This window comes from Pyrus communis, chromosome 7 (genome assembly GCF_041283825.1).
Source record: "Pyrus communis isolate YQ-2024b chromosome 7, ASM4128382v1, whole genome shotgun sequence".
NCBI lineage: Eukaryota > Viridiplantae > Streptophyta > Magnoliopsida > Rosales > Rosaceae > Pyrus > Pyrus communis.
The window spans coordinates 15374952-15393431 of record NC_142571.1 but is presented as its reverse complement, the minus strand read 5'-3'; the positions used below and the strand labels follow the sequence as shown (position 1 = coordinate 15393431).

Genomic DNA, 18480 nt, shown 5'->3' with positions numbered 1-18480 from the left:
ATTCTTTCTTATGATTTCAATGTTTAGATTCAGTACTTTTTGTTGTGCAAGCATGAGGAACTAATCCCCCCTTTGGCTAGGGGGGAAATTCGAAACCATGGTTATATTTGCATGATGATTTGATTACTTTCAGTTGTGATTTCATGAATGATGAATTCAATTTACTTATCTATTTTAATTAAAACTAGTTTATGTATATGAATTGAGAGTGCACGCTTGATTTGCATGCATAAACATGATGCTAGGATATGAGGGAACTTCACCTAATCGTTGGGAACTCATATCCATGAGTAGTTAAGATTGTTGGTCGCAATTATGTTAAGTAAATTCTTGGCATAAGTATCATGCGCTTTCATAGTTACGAATGCCTCGTCAACACCTATGATTTCCATAGAACCTAATGATCTTTGATTGTCTTTCTATTATGCGCTTTCATATAGAAAACTTTTAAGGAATAATTTGATTGCAATGCGCTAATTCCATTCAATTCAATGACCTAAGGGAAATCTGATAGTTAATTTAAGCGTACCTAATTAATTTGGGGTGTTGAGGTTCATGAATTCATTGATTAAGCAACTGGAAATTGTATTATGTGCAAGTATGCCATGTGTGGAGAAAAACCTCCTAGCCATCTCACCATCCACTTAATTCTATCAATTTCGCCTGAATCTGCCTATTTTACATATTTGTTTTGTTTGTTTGATTTTCGTCAAAAACCAAATCCCCAAGTGTCTTAGAGTGTCTAATTAGTTAGAATATGTTTTAGATTGTGTTTTTGAGTGTTTTGATTCAAGTTGTTACCCCAATTCGTCCAAATTAGTGAAAGTGCTCAAAACTGCCCAGAAAGTGTTTTTAAGGCAGTTTTGAGTGTTTTGGGGCTGTTTTGAGTCTTTTGGTTTGTTTTAGTGTTTTTATTGTTTAGTTTTGCATTCTTTGAGTCTAGTTTAGTGTTTTAACCTTTGTTTTACGTTTTTGAGTCAGTTTCCAAGTGATTTAGCAATCCCTCCTAATCCCCGGTTTAGAACGATCCCTACTTATTTATATGGTACAATTGTCAAAAGAGGGTTAATTTGTGTGTTAAGTTAATTTTCGCATCAGTGAATTCTAAGTTGATTCAAATGCTTTGCTCACTATTTCTTTAAGAACCTTTGTTTTCCATATCACTTCTTTGTTAGCCAAACACCCCAAGCCCCATTACAACCCTTGACTTCAATCTTGGCTGTTATGTGTTTCAATTTGTGGAGTTTGAACTTGGTATGAGCATATGGTGTCGTTGGTTCTCGCATCTAAGTAGTAGCATTCCATTCATGAGATCATATCTAAACATGCTTATTAACTCCAGAAATTGCCTTCTTTGTGATACATATATGTGAGTGTTCGTTTTCATGTTTACATCAATCTTCTCACATATAACTAGATTAGGGTGTGTAGTTAGAATTTCTGAGTGAAAATTGAGTGCATATCTTGTAAGGAATTGAGCAAATTCTCTAAGGCATGTTACTACATTCAAAACATGGTTTTAAATGCTTAATTGTGAAATAGTATGTGGTGACCATGATTAAGTATGTACTTAAGCGTAAAGATGACCAAAATCTGTGGGAATGATGATTTTTAACATGTCATGTGCATTGGAAATCCCTGAGGCAAATGTTGGAAAGTTTAGGTTTTGTTTTGTTCGTTTTGTCTAGTTTTGTGTTCTTTTGTTGTTTTGTTTTGCTCGAGGACTAGCAAAAGCTAAGTGTGGGGGAATTTGATAGGAGCATATTTAGGCGACTTAGTTCGCTTGTTCTTGTGCATTTACGCTGTTATTTCTTAGTTCTTTAAGTCTTTTAAGCCATTTTCGTATGTTTTCAGGTTCTAAGGGCTAAAGGAGCAAAGAAGTGCATTTTGGAGCCTTTTGGAGCACTTTTGGGCTAAGGATGGATAGCTTATGTTTGGAGCCAAAGCATTGGACGAAATTGAAGACCAAGTGAGCCTAGAATCGAAGGAAGAAGGAGGAATCAAGAAATGGAAACTAGTTTCCATTATGGGGAGTTTCTATTCTTGAAAGGTTTCCAATTATGCAAGTTTCCATATAATGTGGTTGCCTAAATCACATGTTCTAGAAGCCCTAGACATGTGCCGCACCTTACCTTCCTCTTCTCTCCTAAAATCTGCAAGATTATGTCACAATCCCTTTCTTAAATGCCTTAGCCGAACCTATACATTCCTTTTCTCCAAAAATCTGCAAGTTTTGCACTTTCCCTTTCTTTTCCTCCCTTGTGCCGCAAGACTTAGCCTTTTTCCCCTAATTCCTGATTTCAATTACCTATTCTAAAGGGATTTAACTTAATTCCTGATTCTTAGAATTGATTTAGGGAATTAAAACACTTACCTATTTCTGAAAACCCTTGCCGTGCACTTCCTTGGACTCTTCCTCTTCCTTGCCGTGCAAAGGGGAGGATTCTTTCCTATTTCTAGAGTCTTTGACTTAATTTCTGATTACCTAAATAACCTAGGGTTTTAATTCCTGAAATCCTATTAATAAACCTCCTTGTTGCAGCCACAAAACATTCATTCATTCACCATTCACGCCAGAAATTCATCCCCTCCCTCTAACACATCCATACTTCACCATTCTTCATACTTTCTGCCCAAAAACAACCCTTGCCGTCCCCTACATCCATCCCTATCCTAAACACATCATTCTATATCATCCATAATCCCCAAAACTCACCATAACCCCTTGTGCCGCAGCAACTAGGAGAGGAAGGAAGCCTAAAACGTTTCATGCTTGCAGATTGGAGTGTTTTAGGTGTACTTCGTTCTTTTTTTCAATGTTTACTTTGCTATTACTTTCTAAGTTTGCTGTAATCATGAGTGGCTAAACCCCTAATTACTTTGCTATTACTTTCTAAGTTTCATGCTTTTCATAGTAACAATTGCCTCGTCAATACTTATAGTTTTCATTAAACTTAATGATCTTTGATTGTACCTTTATTGTGCTTTTCACGTAAGGGACTTTTAGAGAATGTTTTGAGTTGTTGTATGCGCATTCCCATCCAATTCAATAACTTAAGGAAAACTTGAAAGTTAGAAAAGTGCTGTCCACGGCTAACTTGGGGTGTTAAGCATCATGGTTAATGAAAAGCAATTGGAAAATCGATTCATATATAAATGTGTCATGTGTGGAGAATGGACCTCTAACTAATCCATCCATCATCTTGTTTTCAACAAATTCATTTTACAATCTGCCTAGTTTTATAATTTGTTTTGTTCTTTTAATTTTCGTCAAATCAAAACCCCCCCTTTACTTTCTTGTTCTAGAGTGTTTAGAATCTGTTTAGTTTATGTTTTAAAGTGTTTTGAATCAACCTATAATCTTAAATTCGTCCAAAATTATGCTTAAGGTCAGAAACTGCCTATTTAGTGTTTTTAGGCAGTTTTGAGTCTTTTGAACCTGTTTTGAGTCCTTTGAGTATTTGTGAACGTTTTTAACTCTGTTTTTATGTTTTTGAGTCAGTTTAGAGGTTTTAGCAAGCCCTCCTAATCCCCGGTCTTGAACGATCCCTACTTGCATCCTTACTACAATTTGACAACAAGAGGGTTAATTTGTGTGCTTAACTATTTTCGCATCAATAAGCAAATCACATTCATGCCTTAAGAAATTATAACCGGACGTAATCAATTCATATAAAACATATAATCATGGCTTCAAATTCTCCTCTAACTAAAAAGAAGTTAGTTCCTCATGTTCGCAAAACAAAGATAATTAAATTTAAACATTGAACTAAGACTAAGGATAGAAAGCACCAAGAAAAATGCTCCACACTCCAATGGCATGCACGGCACTCCCTTGGATGGCAGATTGCACAAGTCCTCCTTTCCTTGCTTCCTTGCTTGCGGCACTAGGGTGGTGTATAATGGATTGTGGTGTTTGATGGATGAAAGTATGAATGAATGAATGAGTGAGTGGATGATTGAATGGTGCGGCATAGGGCTGTTTATATAGGCTAATTAGGCACACTTAGTGAAGGAGAAGTGATAGGAGCATATTTATGCGACTTAACTTAATTGGCTTGTTCTCATGCATTTATGTTGTGTTACCTTAGTTATTTTAGTCCTTTATGCTTCTTTTGTGTGTTTTCAGGTTCATATGATGGAGTTGGTGAAAAGATGCATTGTGGTGCCTTTTGGAGCAAAATTGGGCTTGGAATGATCATCACATCCTTGGAGCACAAGGATTGGACATAATTGAAGACTTGAAGTCGACAAGGATTCCTATCATGAGAAGGTTTCCAAATTGAAGGAGGTTTCCCACTCACATGAGGATTCCTAGTTGGATGAGGATTCCTAATCACACAAGGATTCCTACTTGAAGTAGGAAAGTTAAGCCCAGGGTTTCCTATCTTGGTTTGACATTTCCTAAATTCTAATTGTCCTTATGTCCCAAACACTTTGAAGACTTCATATGCATTCTAGGACACAAAACAAAGGTCTCTTGCATTTTTCCTTCCCTTGCCGTGCACCATGTCAACTTCCCCTTTCTCATCATCCCTTGCCGTGCAAGGGAACCTTGTTTCCTTTAGTTTTAGGACATTTAAACCTTTCCTATACCACATCCGCACCTCCCTTGACCTTTCCTCTTCCTTGCCGTGCAAGGGAGATGGTTCTTTCCTATTTCCTTGCATTAAAACACATTCCTTTTGTGTTTTATGCCATTGTAGCAACTTTTAGTTAGTTTCCTTTAAATTTCTAATTTGATTTCCTATTTCTAGAAGCTTTTGACTTAATTTCTGTTTACCTAAATAACCTAGGGTTTTAACTCCTAAAATCCTATAAATAAACATCCTTGTTGCAGCCACAAGGGGGGGATTCATTCACCATTCACGCCAGAAAATCATCCCATCCCTCTAACACATCCATACTTCACCATTCTCCATAATTTCTGCCCAAAACCAACCCTTGCCGTCCCCTACATCCATCCCAAACCTAAATCCATCATTCTACATCATCCATAACCCCCTAAACTCACCAGAACCTCTTGTGCCGTAGCAAAGGAGAGGAAGAAGATTGCTTGAAGATTCTAGCTATTCAACATTGGATCGTTGGAGTATTTAGGTGTTCTCTTTCTTATATTTACGATGTATAAATCTGTTTTCCTTTGTTTTGTGAACATGAGGAACTAAGCCTTTTGGCTAGAGGGCTATTCAATACCATGATTATGCTTGCAAGATGAATTGATTACATCCAATTGTTATTTCATAAGTTGTGAATTCAATTTGCTTAACTGTTTGATTGATAACTCATTCTTGTGTGTTGATTAAGGTGGCCACTTAGTTTTTCATGCAGGGATTTGAAGCTAAAATATAAGGGAATTTCACCTAATAGTTATAACCTTATATTTGCTAGTAGTGGAGGTCGTTTATCGACGATCGCGTTAAGTGAATTCTTGGCAAAAGTTTCATGCTTTTCATAGTAACAATTGCCTCATCAATACTTATAGTTTTCATGAAACTTAATGATCTTTGATTGTACCTTTATTGTGCTTTTCACGTAAGGGACTTTTAGAGAATGTTTTGAGTTGTTGTATGCGCATTCCCATCCAATTCAATAACTTAAGGAAAACTTGAAAGTTAAAAAAGTGCTATTCACGGTTAACTTGGGGTATTGAGTTTCATGATTTATTGAAAGAAGCAATTGGAAATCAATTTGAATGCAAGTGTGTCATGTGTGGAGACGAACCCTTTAGTTGGCCCATCATTCATCAATTCACCTAATTTAGTCTAAAGAATCTGTTTTCTTTGTCCTTGTCTTAATTTACTTAATTTTCGTCAAAACCAATTTCCCCATTAATTTAAAGTGTTTGATTAGTTAGAAATCAATTTAGTTGATGTTTTTAAGTGTTTTGAGTCAAGTGATAACTTAATTTCGTCCAGATTTGAGTATAGTGTTCAAAACTGCCCAGAAAGTGTTTTTAAGGCAGTTTTGAGTGTTTGTTTGCTGTTTTGAGTCTTTTGGTTTGTTTTGGTGTTTTATAATTTAGTTTTGCATTCTTTGAGTCTAGTTTAGTGTTTAAACTTTGTTTTTGCGCTTTTGAGTCAGTTTAGAGTGTTTAGCAATCCCTCCTAATCCCCGGTTTAAGAACGATCCCTACTTACATATCTACTACAATTGTCAACAAGAGGGTTTAATTTGTGTGTTAAGTAATTTTCGCATCAAATTTTGGCGCCGTTGCCGGGGATTAGCAACTTTGCTAATCCCTCGTTATTTCTTTTTATTTATTTTTCGTTTGTTTTCTATCTTAATTACTGATTTGTTTGTTTCATTGTTTTTAGGTACTAGTTTATGACTCGAAGTTCCCAACCTGTTCATAAGAATATTTTGGACTTTGATGACGATTTTGAGAGGACTTTGAGAAGACAAAAGAGCCAGCAAGAGTCTAACCCACCTAGACCTGAACCTGACCTTGAAGAACAAGTTTTAGAAGAGGAAGAAAGGGGCACGGCAGAGACTTTTGAGGAAGTACCCATCATGGCAGCCGACAATCAAACAATCAAGGAGCTTTCGGCTTCGGGAATGGACAATGCCGCACCTTTATGTATTCAATATCCCGTGGCAGCTCAAGGCAAGACCGAGGAGTTTGAATTAAAGTCTAGCTTGTTGCACCACGTCCCAAAGTTCCATGGGCTGTCCATGGAAGACCCTAACAAGCACTTGAAGGAATTTGAAGTGGTTTGTTCAAGCATGACCCCTGTCAATGTCGATGGTAGCATCTTAAAGATGAAGGCTTTTCCATTCTCTCTAACGGACAAAGCTAAAGATTGGTTATATGAGCTAGCACCAGGGACAGTGACATCTTGGGAAAGTATGAAACGAGCGTTCTTGGAGAAATTTTTCCCCACTTCAAGAATCATTCTCCTGAGGAAACAAATAAGTGGCATACAACAAAAGCAAGGTGAATCCTTTCCTACTTATTATGAACGTTTTAAATCACTTGTTGCTTCTTGTCCACAGCATCAAATGAAGGAAGAGTTGCTCCTTCAATATTTCTATGAAGGCCTTCTACCAATCGAACGTCAAATGCTAGATGCCTCGGCGGGAGGAGCTTTGGTAGATAAATCACCCATGGCAGCCAAGACACTCATTGCAAACCGTGCATTGAATGCACAACAATACGAAGGCATGGGACAAAGGGATAACCCACGGCCACAAGTTAATGAGGTAAGTTCCACACTCAACATTCATTCACAATTAGCTAATCTTACTTCCATTGTGTCTCAGATGGCCGAAGGAATGAGGATGCAAGGACCAATTGTATGCGGAGTGTGTTCTATCCAAGGACTTGCTTCTGAGAAGTGCCCACAACTAATCGAAAATGGTGGATGGGAAAGCACAAATGCAATTGGATTTCAAGGCCAAAACCAACCAAGGAACGATCCATATTCTAACACATATAATCCAGGTTGGAGAGACCACCCGAACTTCAAGTGGAGGGAGCCCCAACAACCACCACAACAAGGAGGCTTTAGGCAACAACCCCCGGCTTTCTTCACTAAGCCATACGCACCCACACATTGTCCACAACAATCTACCCCAAATGCTTCAGGTACATCCCTAGACAATGATACACTTCTTAAGTTACTAACTAACTTGTTTCAGGGGCAAGAAAATCAAGCCAAAGCAATGCAAAATCAAGAAAAAAGGGTGGATCAATTGGAGAAACAAATTGGGAAGATTGCAGATTTTGTAGGGCAATTCCGAGACCAAGGCAAGCTCCCAAGCTCTACCATTCCAAACCCAAAGGGAGGGTTCGAAACGGCCAAAGCAATCACCTTGAGAAGTGGAAAAGAAGTTGGCATTACATCCAAACCATCCAAAACAGGTCCTAATGAAGAGGGGAAGCTGCAACATGAAGAGGAGGATGCAAGCAAGCCCACGGCAAGGGTACAAACACCCTTGTCGGAACTACCTAGGCACCCTAATGCATCCAACTCATCCAATTCGGCCACCAAGGGTAAGTTGGGTTCAAATTCAATTAATTCTAACCCCATTCCACCCAATGTTCCTTTTCCTCACAGAAGCAAACAAAGAAGGAGGAGCATAAGAAAGACATTCTTGAGACGTTTAGGAAGGTCCAAGTAAACATTCCTTTACTTGATGCCATTAAGCAAGTGCCCAGGTATGCAAAGTTTTTAAAAGAGTTATGCATAACTAGGAAAAGAATTTCAAACAAAGAAGTTGTGAAAGTAAGTGAAAATGTATCCGCGGTTTTGCAACGAAAGTTACCTCCAAAATGTAAGGATCCAGGGAGCTTTACTATCCCATGCATAATTGGAAACACTAGATTTGAACAATGCATGTTAGATTTAGGTGCTTCTATTAATGTCATGCCATATTCCATTTATGCATCTATGAACCTTGGTGAGTTAAAACAAGATGGTGTTATAATCCAATTGGCCGATCGTTGTAATGTTTATCCCAAGGGAGTCCTTGAGGATGTTTTAGTGCAGGTCAATCATCTCATCTTTCCTGCAGATTTTTATGCCTTAGAAATGGAGGATTCGAGCCATGCTCCATCATTGCCAATCTTGCTAGGCCGTCCGTTCATGAAAACAGCCCAAACAAAGATTGATGTGGCTAAGGGAGCACTAACAATGGAGTTTGGTGGTGATATAATTAAATTCAATGTTTATGACTCTATTAAGAATCCTAATGGTAGTCATTCTTGTTTTGTCATAGATGTGCATAAGGACAAGGACATAGGGCCGAAAGGATCCACACTTATCACGAAGGATGTATCAAGAACCACCCAATATGGCCGAAAGTAGCCATGGTGACATTGTTGATAGGGCTGCCGATTTTGAGCATTCACCACCATATGTTTGTAAGTCGTCAATCCCAATTTCAATTCCCATTTCAACTAATAGGTTGTTACCTTCTTTGGTGCAGGTGCCCAACCGATTTAAAGGTGGTGGGAACATTTACATGGACTTTCGAAACCAAAACACCACCATTAGGGAGGATCACTATCCCCTCCCATTCATTGAGCCATATTATGAAAGTGTTGAAGGGCAGGTTATGAAGGACATCACCCTCCATGCCGTGGGTTCTAAGTGAGGGGGAATAAGCATACCATCGTCCGGCTGCATATACCTAGTGTAGGGTGTGGAGTTAGAATTCATATTTACATCAATCTTCTCACATATACCTAGTGTAGGGTGTGGAGTTAGAATTCATATTTACATCAATCTTCTCACATATACCTAGTGTAAGGTGTGGAGTTAGAAAATCTGTGTGAAAATTGAGTGCATTCTAGTAAGGAATTGAGGGAATTCTCTAAGGCATGTTACTACATTCAAAATGTTGTTTTAATTGATTAAATGTGAACTAATAAGTGGTAACTATGATTAAGTGTTTGTTGAAGTGTAAAGAAAGCTAAATGTCGTGGGAATGATGTTCTATATTGTGTCATGTTCGTTTGAAATCCCTGAGATACATGTTGGAAGGTTTAGGATGTGTTTTGGTTTGTTTTTAGTTTCTTTTGTTTTGTTTTGCTCGAGGACTAGCAAAAGCTAAGTGTGGGGGAATTTGATAGGAGCATATTTAGGCGACTTACTTAGTTTGTTTTCGTGCATTTATATTGTTAATTCATAGTTGTTTTAGTAGTTTAAGCCATTTTCGTGTGTTTTGGAGCAAAATTGGGCTTGGAATGGATAGCTTATGATTGGAGCAAAAGGAATGGACGAAATTGAAGACCTAATGAAGTTAGGATTCCTAATCACAAGAGGATTCCTAATCAAATGAGGAATCCTAGTCAAAGAAGGTTTCCTACTTGAAGTAGGAAAGTTAAGCCAAGGTTTCCTATTTTGGTTTAATCTTTCCTAATCCGTAAGGACTCCATATTTCAGCAATATCAAAGGATCCTACCTATTCTAGGTCACAAAACTTGCAACCTTAAGCCATGCCGTGTGTCCTTTTATGTTTCCCTTCCTTGCCGTGCAAGGAAGGGCTTTGTTTCCTATTCTAACTACTTAAACACCTTCATTTTTCATACCAATTGATACGTAGATTATACGCACACAAACTAAACCCTATTTGTGACAATTGTAGTAATGATGTAAGTAGGGATCGTTCTAACCGGGGATTAACTAGGGGTGCTAATCTATTTTGAATTGACTTGAAAACACAAAAACTGAATGGAAAGACTCTTAACAAGACTACTATGACTCAGAATAGCTTTGAAAAACTCAAACTGCCTAAAACAATCAAATTGACTCAAATAGAAACTAGAACTTGATTTAGACGAATTTGAAAGTGTTTATGACTCCAAATGCTTAAAGACACAAAAATAAAACAAATACGAATGATTAAGACTCAACGAAATATGGGGGAAATGTGTTTGGACGATATTAAATTAAATGGACAAAATATAATTAAGGGCAAAATGTAAATATGAATGTGATGAAAATATGGATGATGGAATAGCCAAGGGGTTCTTCTCCACACATGTTACACTTGCATACAATATTGATTCACGGTTGGTCTTTCGATAAGTTGTGAAACTCAACACCCCGGGTTAATTAGGTCCGCTTAAATTAACCGTCAAGTTCTCCTTAAGTTAATGAATTGGATGGGTTAGCGCAACGCAATTCACCACATTCTCCAAAAGTCCTTTACGTGAAAAACACAATAAAGATACAATCAAAGATCATTAAGCATTATGAAAACTATAAGTGTTGACAAGGCATTCGTTACTATGGAATACGCATGAAATTAGTGCCAAGAATTCATTTAACGCGGTTGTTTATAAGCAACCTCCACTACTTGTGAATATAAGTTCATAACGATTAGGTGAAATTCACTTATATTCTAGCGTCATATTCATGCATGAAAATTAAGCGCGCATTCTTAATGAACATTCATAAATAAGTTATCAATCAAACGGTTAAACAAATTGAATCCACAACTTATGAAATTCCAACGAAAGTTAATCAATTCATATTGCAAATATAAACATAGTTTCGAATCACCCCCTAGCTAAAGGGGGGTTTAGTTCCTCATAACTTTGAAATCAAAGAAACAACTAAACATTCCAACAACTCAAACTTGAATTGTATGAACGTTTAGGCACTCTTCTCTTCCATTACAAAACAAAGAAAATTGAATTTAAACATTGAAATCAAAGAAACACCTAAACATTCCAACAACTCAAACTTGAATTGTATGAACGTTTAGGCACTCTTCTCTTCCTCGTTGTTGTAGCACAAGGTCTAAGGTGAGCTTTGGGGATTATGTGAAGTGTTTTGGAGGGATGGGAAGTGGTTGGATAGTGGCTGCAATGGAGGATAAAAACTGCACAGATTGGAAGGATATGCACGGCAATGGATGTGTATTTGTGTTGTGTGTTGTGTTGTGAATGAGATGAGATGGATTAGGAGTGAATGAATCCAAGGGTATTTATAGGAGTAATGGAGGGAACATAACAGCTAGGAGGTGGGTGGAAATGTGGCTGCATGTTTGGTGAATGATTATGAGTGAATGCATGTGACTTGTGGCTGCAAAGAGAAGGAGAAAAGCTGGAATTGCATGTGGAGTGTGCTGAAATGAGAATAGGCCACGGCATGGAGTGTGGGATTAATTGAATTGTGGTGCAATGATGAAGAATGCATGTGGAATGGATGCAATGATGAAGAATGAAAGTTGGAAAGCTGCAGCAATGTGTGTGGATGCTGGAAATGATGGAAAGGCACGGCAAAGAGTTGTTTTGGGGTTTAAATGGTGCTGTTTTGTATGCCAAGGAATGTGTGATGAATGATGAAGTTTTGCATGTGCTTAATGATTAAAGGGTGAGAGGATGCAGCTGCAATAATGTAGAATGAAAGCTGGAAGTTTGAATGGGGAATGCACATGCAAACAGCTAGGAAAAGTTGTGGATTATTTTAGAAATGTCAAGGTTATGCACGGCAAAGGGTGAATGGGAAGAGAAATGGGAGTGCATGTGGTTTTATGGTTGAATGATTAAAGGGACATGTGGGGTGTAAATGCATGTGGCTTGTTTGTGGTGAGTTGGAATTAGGGGGAAATGCATGTGAATTGATGGAAAGGGATTGGGAATGCACGGCACAAAGGATGGAAAAAATGAGTGGATGTGCAAATGTGTTTTAATTAATGAAAGTGTTTGGAGAATGAATGCAATGATGAAGAGTGAATAAAGAATGCATGTAGGGTTAGCTAGGTTGGCTTTGTTTGGGTGCATGTGTGTTAATGGTGGTTTTGCATGTGAATTGATGGATTGTTTTTGATGGAATGGATGGTTCTTTGCATGGCTATAAGGGAGAGAATAAGAGAGAATGGGCTAGGCCCTTTGTTTTATGTCCAAAGTGAATACAAGGCCTTCAAATTCGTCCATCCTCTTGGCTCCATGGATAAGCTATCCAATCCATGCCCAAAAATGCTCCAAATGGCCTCAAAATGCACTTTCTTGCTCCCTAGGCCCTTAGAACCTGAAAACACACAAAAGAAGCATAAAGGACTAAAATAACGAGAGAAACATAACGTAAATGCACGAGAACAAGCCATTTAAGTCGCACGAATATGCTCCTATCACCAATCTCAGCCATAACTCACATACCTTTTTGTATTCCTAAGTCCTTGCTTAAATTCAGAAATAAAAGACATTCCCTTTCTCTTTAACCTTTGCCGCAAGTCACATTCCTTTTCCTTTCAATTTCTGACTTTGTGTTTCCTATTCTTCAAAGATTTAGAATTAATTCCTTTCCTAAACTAAGTAATAAAGCCCTTAGGTCTTTTCTTCCTTATAAATACCCTTGTGCTGCAACCTTTTGGACCTAATTTCCCCCTTCTACACAACCAGCCTTCATTCACAAATACATCCAGCCTTGCCGCAGCTTTCCATCCAAATTCCCACCATCCTTCAACCTTCAAACCTTCGTCCAAACCACCCTACACCACCATTAAGCCTTGTCGCACCACCATACCTCCATAAACCCAACTTAAACCCAGAAACTCATCCAAAAACCCACCTTAGCACTTGTGCCGTGACCTAGCAAAGAAGAGGAGAAAGAAGACGAAGCCTTGGACGTTTATGCATTCGAGTTGGAGTGTTGGAACGCTTCTAGGTGTAATCTATCTTTTGTTTACAATGTTTAATTCTAATTTCCTTTGTTTCGTTATGAACATGAGAGGCTAAACTCGTTTTAGCCTAGGGATGCTTTAAAGCCATGATTATATTTATAATATGAGTTGATAAATTCTAGTTGTGATTTCATAAATTGTGAATGCAATTTACTTAACCGTTTGATGGATAACTTATTCTTGTATGTTGATTAGGGAGGCCTACTTAATTTGCATGCTTGAATTTGGTGCTAGAATATAAGGGTGTTTCACATAATCGTTACAAACTTATATTCACAAGTAGTTACGGTTGTTTTCACAATCATGTTAAGTAAATTCCTAGCATGCGTATCATGATGTCATAGTTACAAGTGCTTTGTCAATACTTATGATTTCCATTGAACATAATGATCTTTGATTGTATCTCTATTATGATGTCATGTAAGGGACTTTTGAAGAATGCTTTGGGTTGTTGTATGATGTCATCCAATCCAATAACTTAAGGGAAATCTGAGGATAAATTAGTGATGTCACGGTTAATCTGGGGTATTGAGGTTCATGGTTTATCGGAAAAGCAACTGGAAATCAACTTATGTTTGAATGTATCATGTGTGGAGAAGTATCCCTTGGCTAGTTCATCATCCATTGGTTTTACTCAAATTCGTCCAAAAATCTGTTTTAAGTTTTAAGTTACTTGTTTTCTTTTAAATTCGTCCAAAAACAAATCCCTCTTTCTTACTTGTTCTAAATCTGTCCAAAAGTGTGTTTTAGAGTCTTTTGAGTCAAAACTAATTGTATTTTCGTCCAAATTAGTGTTAGGTGTTCAAAACTGCCTAGATTGTGTTTTTAAGGCAGTTTTGAGTGTTTTGTTGCTGTTTTGAGTCTTTTGGTTTGTTTTAGTGTTCTAGTGTTTAGTTTTGCATTCTTTGAGTCTAGTTTAGTGTTTTAACCTTTGTTTTACGTTTTTGAGTCAGTTTTCAAGTGTTTTAGCAACCCCTCCTAATCCCCGGTTTAGAACGATCCCTACTTATACATATACTACAATTGTCAAAAGAGGGTTTTAGTTTGTGTGTTTATATAATTTGCATCAAGCATTTGACTTAATTTTAGTTAACCAAAATAAGTTAGGGTTTTAATTTCTAAAAACCCTTTTAATACTTGGACTTAAGCTGCACCCTAGGATCATTCTTTCATCATTCCATACATTGCCGCAGCCACCATCATTCTTCCACCTTCAATCCGCAACCTTCCATCCATTCCAGCCACCATTCTACACCTCCATACACTTACACACCATTGCAGCCACCTTCCACCTCTCTACCGCAACCCTTTACCATCCTAAATCCCTTCCTAAACCAAAATCACATCCAAAATCACCCTAAGACCTCTGTGCCGCAGCAAGGAGAAGAAGAAAGAGGAGCTTGAACGTGCAGAAATTCAAAGTGGAATCGTTGGGCGTTCTAGGTGTAATCAATCTTTTGTTCTCTATGTTTAATTTCAATTTTGTTTCTCTTTCTGTGAACATGAGAGGCTAAACCCCTAGTTAGCTTAGGGGTGATTCAAAACCATGTATATGCTTGCAATATAAATTGATTACCTTCAGTTGGAATTTCAAGATTTGTGGATTCAATTTGTTTAACTGCTTGATTGATAACTTATTCGTGTATGTTTATTGAGAGTGCACGCTTAGTTTTCATGCATGAATATGATGCTAGAATATAAGGGAGTTTCTGATAGGAGCATATTCATGCGACTTAAATGGCTTGTTCTCGTACATTTACGTTATGTTTCTTTAGTTAGTTTAGTCCTTTATGCTTCTTTTGTGTGTTTTCAGGATAATAAGACGTGTTTGACGAAAGGATGCATTGTGGAGTGTTTTGGAGCACTATTGGGCTAAGGATGGATAGCTTATGCTTGGAGCCCAAGTGTTGGATGAAATTGAAGGCCTTGTAAGCACTTGAGGACACAAAACAATGGCCCTGACCCAATTACATTCACCTTGCCTTGGGCTTAACACAAACACCATTCCTTGCCATGCAAGGGGGAGCAATTTGGGTCCATTTCATGTACTTAAACCTTAGCCCAATCCACAATCACTTCAAAGCCATGCAAAACCTTTCAACACCCTTTAATCATTCCCCTTTAAGTTATGATTTTATTTCCTAACCCTACATGCATTATTTATTAGCATCTTCACATGCATTCACACACACTTCACACAAACAACAAGTCTTTGCCGTGCCTTCCACACCAATTCCAGCTTTTCTTCATCATTGCAGCCACTTTGCCCTTTTATTTATGCATTAAACCTATTTCCTTTCCCTAAATTGCAGCCACAATCCACACCTTTCCAACCTAGCTGCACCCTACATACATTAATTAGTCATTCTTTTCATATTGCACTCACATGCATTCACATGCATTTCAAGAAGCAAAACAACATTGTGCCGTGAGCTTCCCTTGCATTTTCAGCTTTCCTCCTTGCATTCACATGCATTTCCAACCTAGCATTCCATTCTTTAATCATTCCTAGCTGCCATTCACATGTTCTCCCATCCATTCTCTCCCTATAAAACCATGCATTGCATTCATACAATTCATTCATTCACTCCCCACTCCATCTCTCCATTTCTCACACCACAACTAACACAAACACTTTCCCTTATAATCCAAACACCACCCCTCTACCATTTCCATAATCCCCCAAACCTCACCTTAGACCTTGTGCTACAACAACGAGGAAGATAAGAGGGTCTAAACGTTCATACAATTCAAGTTTGAGTTGTTGGAATGTTTAGGTGTTTCTTTGATTTCAAAGTTTAAATTCAATTCTCTTTGTTTTGTACGTATGAGGAATGGAAGAGAAGAGTGCCTAAACGTTCATACAATTCAAGTTGAGTTGTTGGAATGTTTAGGTGTTTCTTTGATTTCAAAGTTATGAGGAACTAAACCCCCTTTAGCTAGGGGGTGATTCGAAACTATGTTTATGTTTGCAATATGAATTGATTAACTTTCGTTGGAATTTCATAAGTTGTGGATTCAAATTGTTTAAACGTTTGATTGATAACTTATTTATGAATGTTTATTAAGAATGCGCGCTTAATTTTCATGCATGAATATGACGCTAGAATATAAGTGAGTTTCACCTAATCGTTATGAACTTATATTCACAAGTAGTGGAGGTTGCTTATAAACAATCGCGTTAAATGAATTCTTGGCACGAGTTTCATGCTCATCATAGTAACGAATGCCTCGTCAACACTTATAGTTTTCATAATGCTTAATGATCTTTGATTGTATCTTTATTGTGCTTTTCACGTAAAGGACTTTTGGAGAATGTTGTGAATTGCGTTGCGCAAACCCATCCAATTCATTAACTTAAGGAAAACTTGACGGTTAATTTAAGCGGACCTAATTAACCTGGAGTGTTGAGTTTCATAATTTATCGAAAGACCAACTGAGAATCAATCTTGTATGCAAGTGTAACATGTGTGGAGAAGAACCCCTTGGCTGTTCCATCATCCATATTTTCATCACATTCATATTTACGTTTTGACTTTAATTACAATTGGTGCAATTTTAGTTAATTTCGTCAAAAACTCAATCCCCCTTTACTTTATTGTGTAATTTAGTTAGAAATCAATTTAGTTTGTGTTTTTTTTTTTAAAGCATTTTGAGTCTTTGGTTTGTCTTAGTGTTTTAAAGTTTAGTTTTGCATTCTTTGAGTCTAGTATAGTGTTTTATATTGTGTTTTTACGTTTTTGAGTCAAATCCAAGTGATTAACAATCCCTCCTAATCCCCGGTCCAGAACGATCCCTACTTATACTTATACTACAATTGTCAAAAAGAGGGTTTAATTTGTGTGCGTTTAATTCTCGCATCAGTTTCACCTAATAGTTACAAACTTATATTCACAAGTAGTGGAGGTCGCTTACAAACGATCGCGTTAAATGAATTCTTGGCACTAGTTTCATGCTCATCACAGTAACGAATGCCTCGTCAACACTTATAGTTTTCATGTTGCTTAATGATCTTTGATTGTATCTTTATTGTGCTTTTCAGGTAAAGGACTTTTGGAGAATGTTTTGAATTGTTGTATGCGTTTTCCCATCCAATTCATTAACTTAAGGAGAACTTGAAGGTTAATTTAAGCAAACCTAATTAACCCGGGGTGTTGAGTTTCATGATTCATTGAAAGACCAACTGAAAATCATCTTGTATGCAAGTGTGACATGTGTGGAGAAGAGCCTTCTAGCTAGCATTCCATCCATAGTTTCATCAAATTCGTTTTTACAATCTGTTTTCTTTGTTTTAATTTCGTCAAAACTAAATCCCCCTTTACTTTAGTGTTTCAATTTAGTTAGAAAGTGTCTTAGTTTGTGTTTCTAAGTGTTTTGATTCAAGTTATAACCCAAATTCGTCCAAATTAGTGTTAGGTGTTCAAAACTGCCCAGATTGTGTTTTTAAGGCAGTTTTGAGTGTTTTGTTGCTGTTTTGAGTCTTTTGGTTTGTTTTAGTGTTTTAGTGTTTAGTTTTGCATTCTTTGAGTCTAGTTTAGTGTTTTAACCTTTGTTTTACGTTTTTGAGTCAGTTTTCAAGTGATTTAGCAATCCCTCCTAATCCCCGGTTTAGAACGATCCCTACTTATACATATACTACAATTGTCAAAAGAGGGTTTTAATTTCTGTGCTTATATATTTCGCATCAAATTTTTGGCGCCGTTGCCGGGGATTAGCAACTTTGCTAATCCCTTGGATTGTTTACTTTCTGTTTATTTTATTTTGTTAAAGTTTCTGACCTTGTTTTGTTTTTCTTGTTTTAGGTACTAGTTTATGACTCGGAGTTCTCAACCGATTCGTGAGCATATCTTGGACTTTAACGGTGATTTCTAGAGGACTTTGAGACAAAAGAGGAATCAACACGAATCAAATCCACCAAGCCCGGAACCTGACCTTGAAGAACAAGTCCGAGAAGAGGAAGAAGAGGCTATAGATCAGATTTTTGAAGAAACACAAGGCATGTCCGTGGACAACCAGACACTCAAGGAGCTTTCTGCTTCGGGATTGGATAATGCCGCACCTTTGTGTATCCAATATCCCACGCCTGCCCAAGGTAAGACCGAAGAGTTCGAGTTGAAGTCAAGTTTGCTCCACCACATTCCAAAATACCATGGGTTGTCCATGGAGGATCCGAACAAGCATCTGAAAGAATTCGAAGTGGTGTGTTCAAGCATGACTCCTGTCAACGTTGATGGAAGTATTTTGAAGATGAGGGCTTTTCCATTCTCTTTAATGGACAAAGCCAAAGATTGGTTGTATGAATTAGCTCCCGGAACCGTCACATCATGGGAGAGTATGAAGATG

At 37.6% G+C, this 18480-nt stretch overlaps 1 protein-coding gene across 1 annotated transcript; it reads left to right on the top strand.

Annotated features, from left to right (window-relative positions):
• Nucleotides 1–6327: 6327 nt before the first annotated feature.
• LOC148695763 (uncharacterized) lies at nucleotides 6328–9099 on the top strand. Its single transcript, XM_088697391.1, has 2 exons — nucleotides 6328–7203; nucleotides 9058–9099. Exons 1-2 carry the CDS (start codon nucleotides 6328–6330, stop codon nucleotides 9097–9099), a joined length of 918 nt encoding a protein of 305 aa, XP_088553517.1.
• The last annotated feature ends 9381 nt before the right edge of the window (nucleotides 9100–18480 follow it).

Bases quoted from the DNA above. Each gene is read 5' to 3' on its own strand.
- LOC148695763 (XM_088697391.1), top strand. From the start codon at position 6,328: ATGACTCGAAGTTCCCAACCTGTTCATAAGAATATTTTGGACTTTGAT. The intron at 7,204-9,057 runs GTAAGTTCCACA...GTTGAAGGGCAG, and splicing joins CACGGCCACAAGTTAATGAG to GTTATGAAGGACATCACCCT.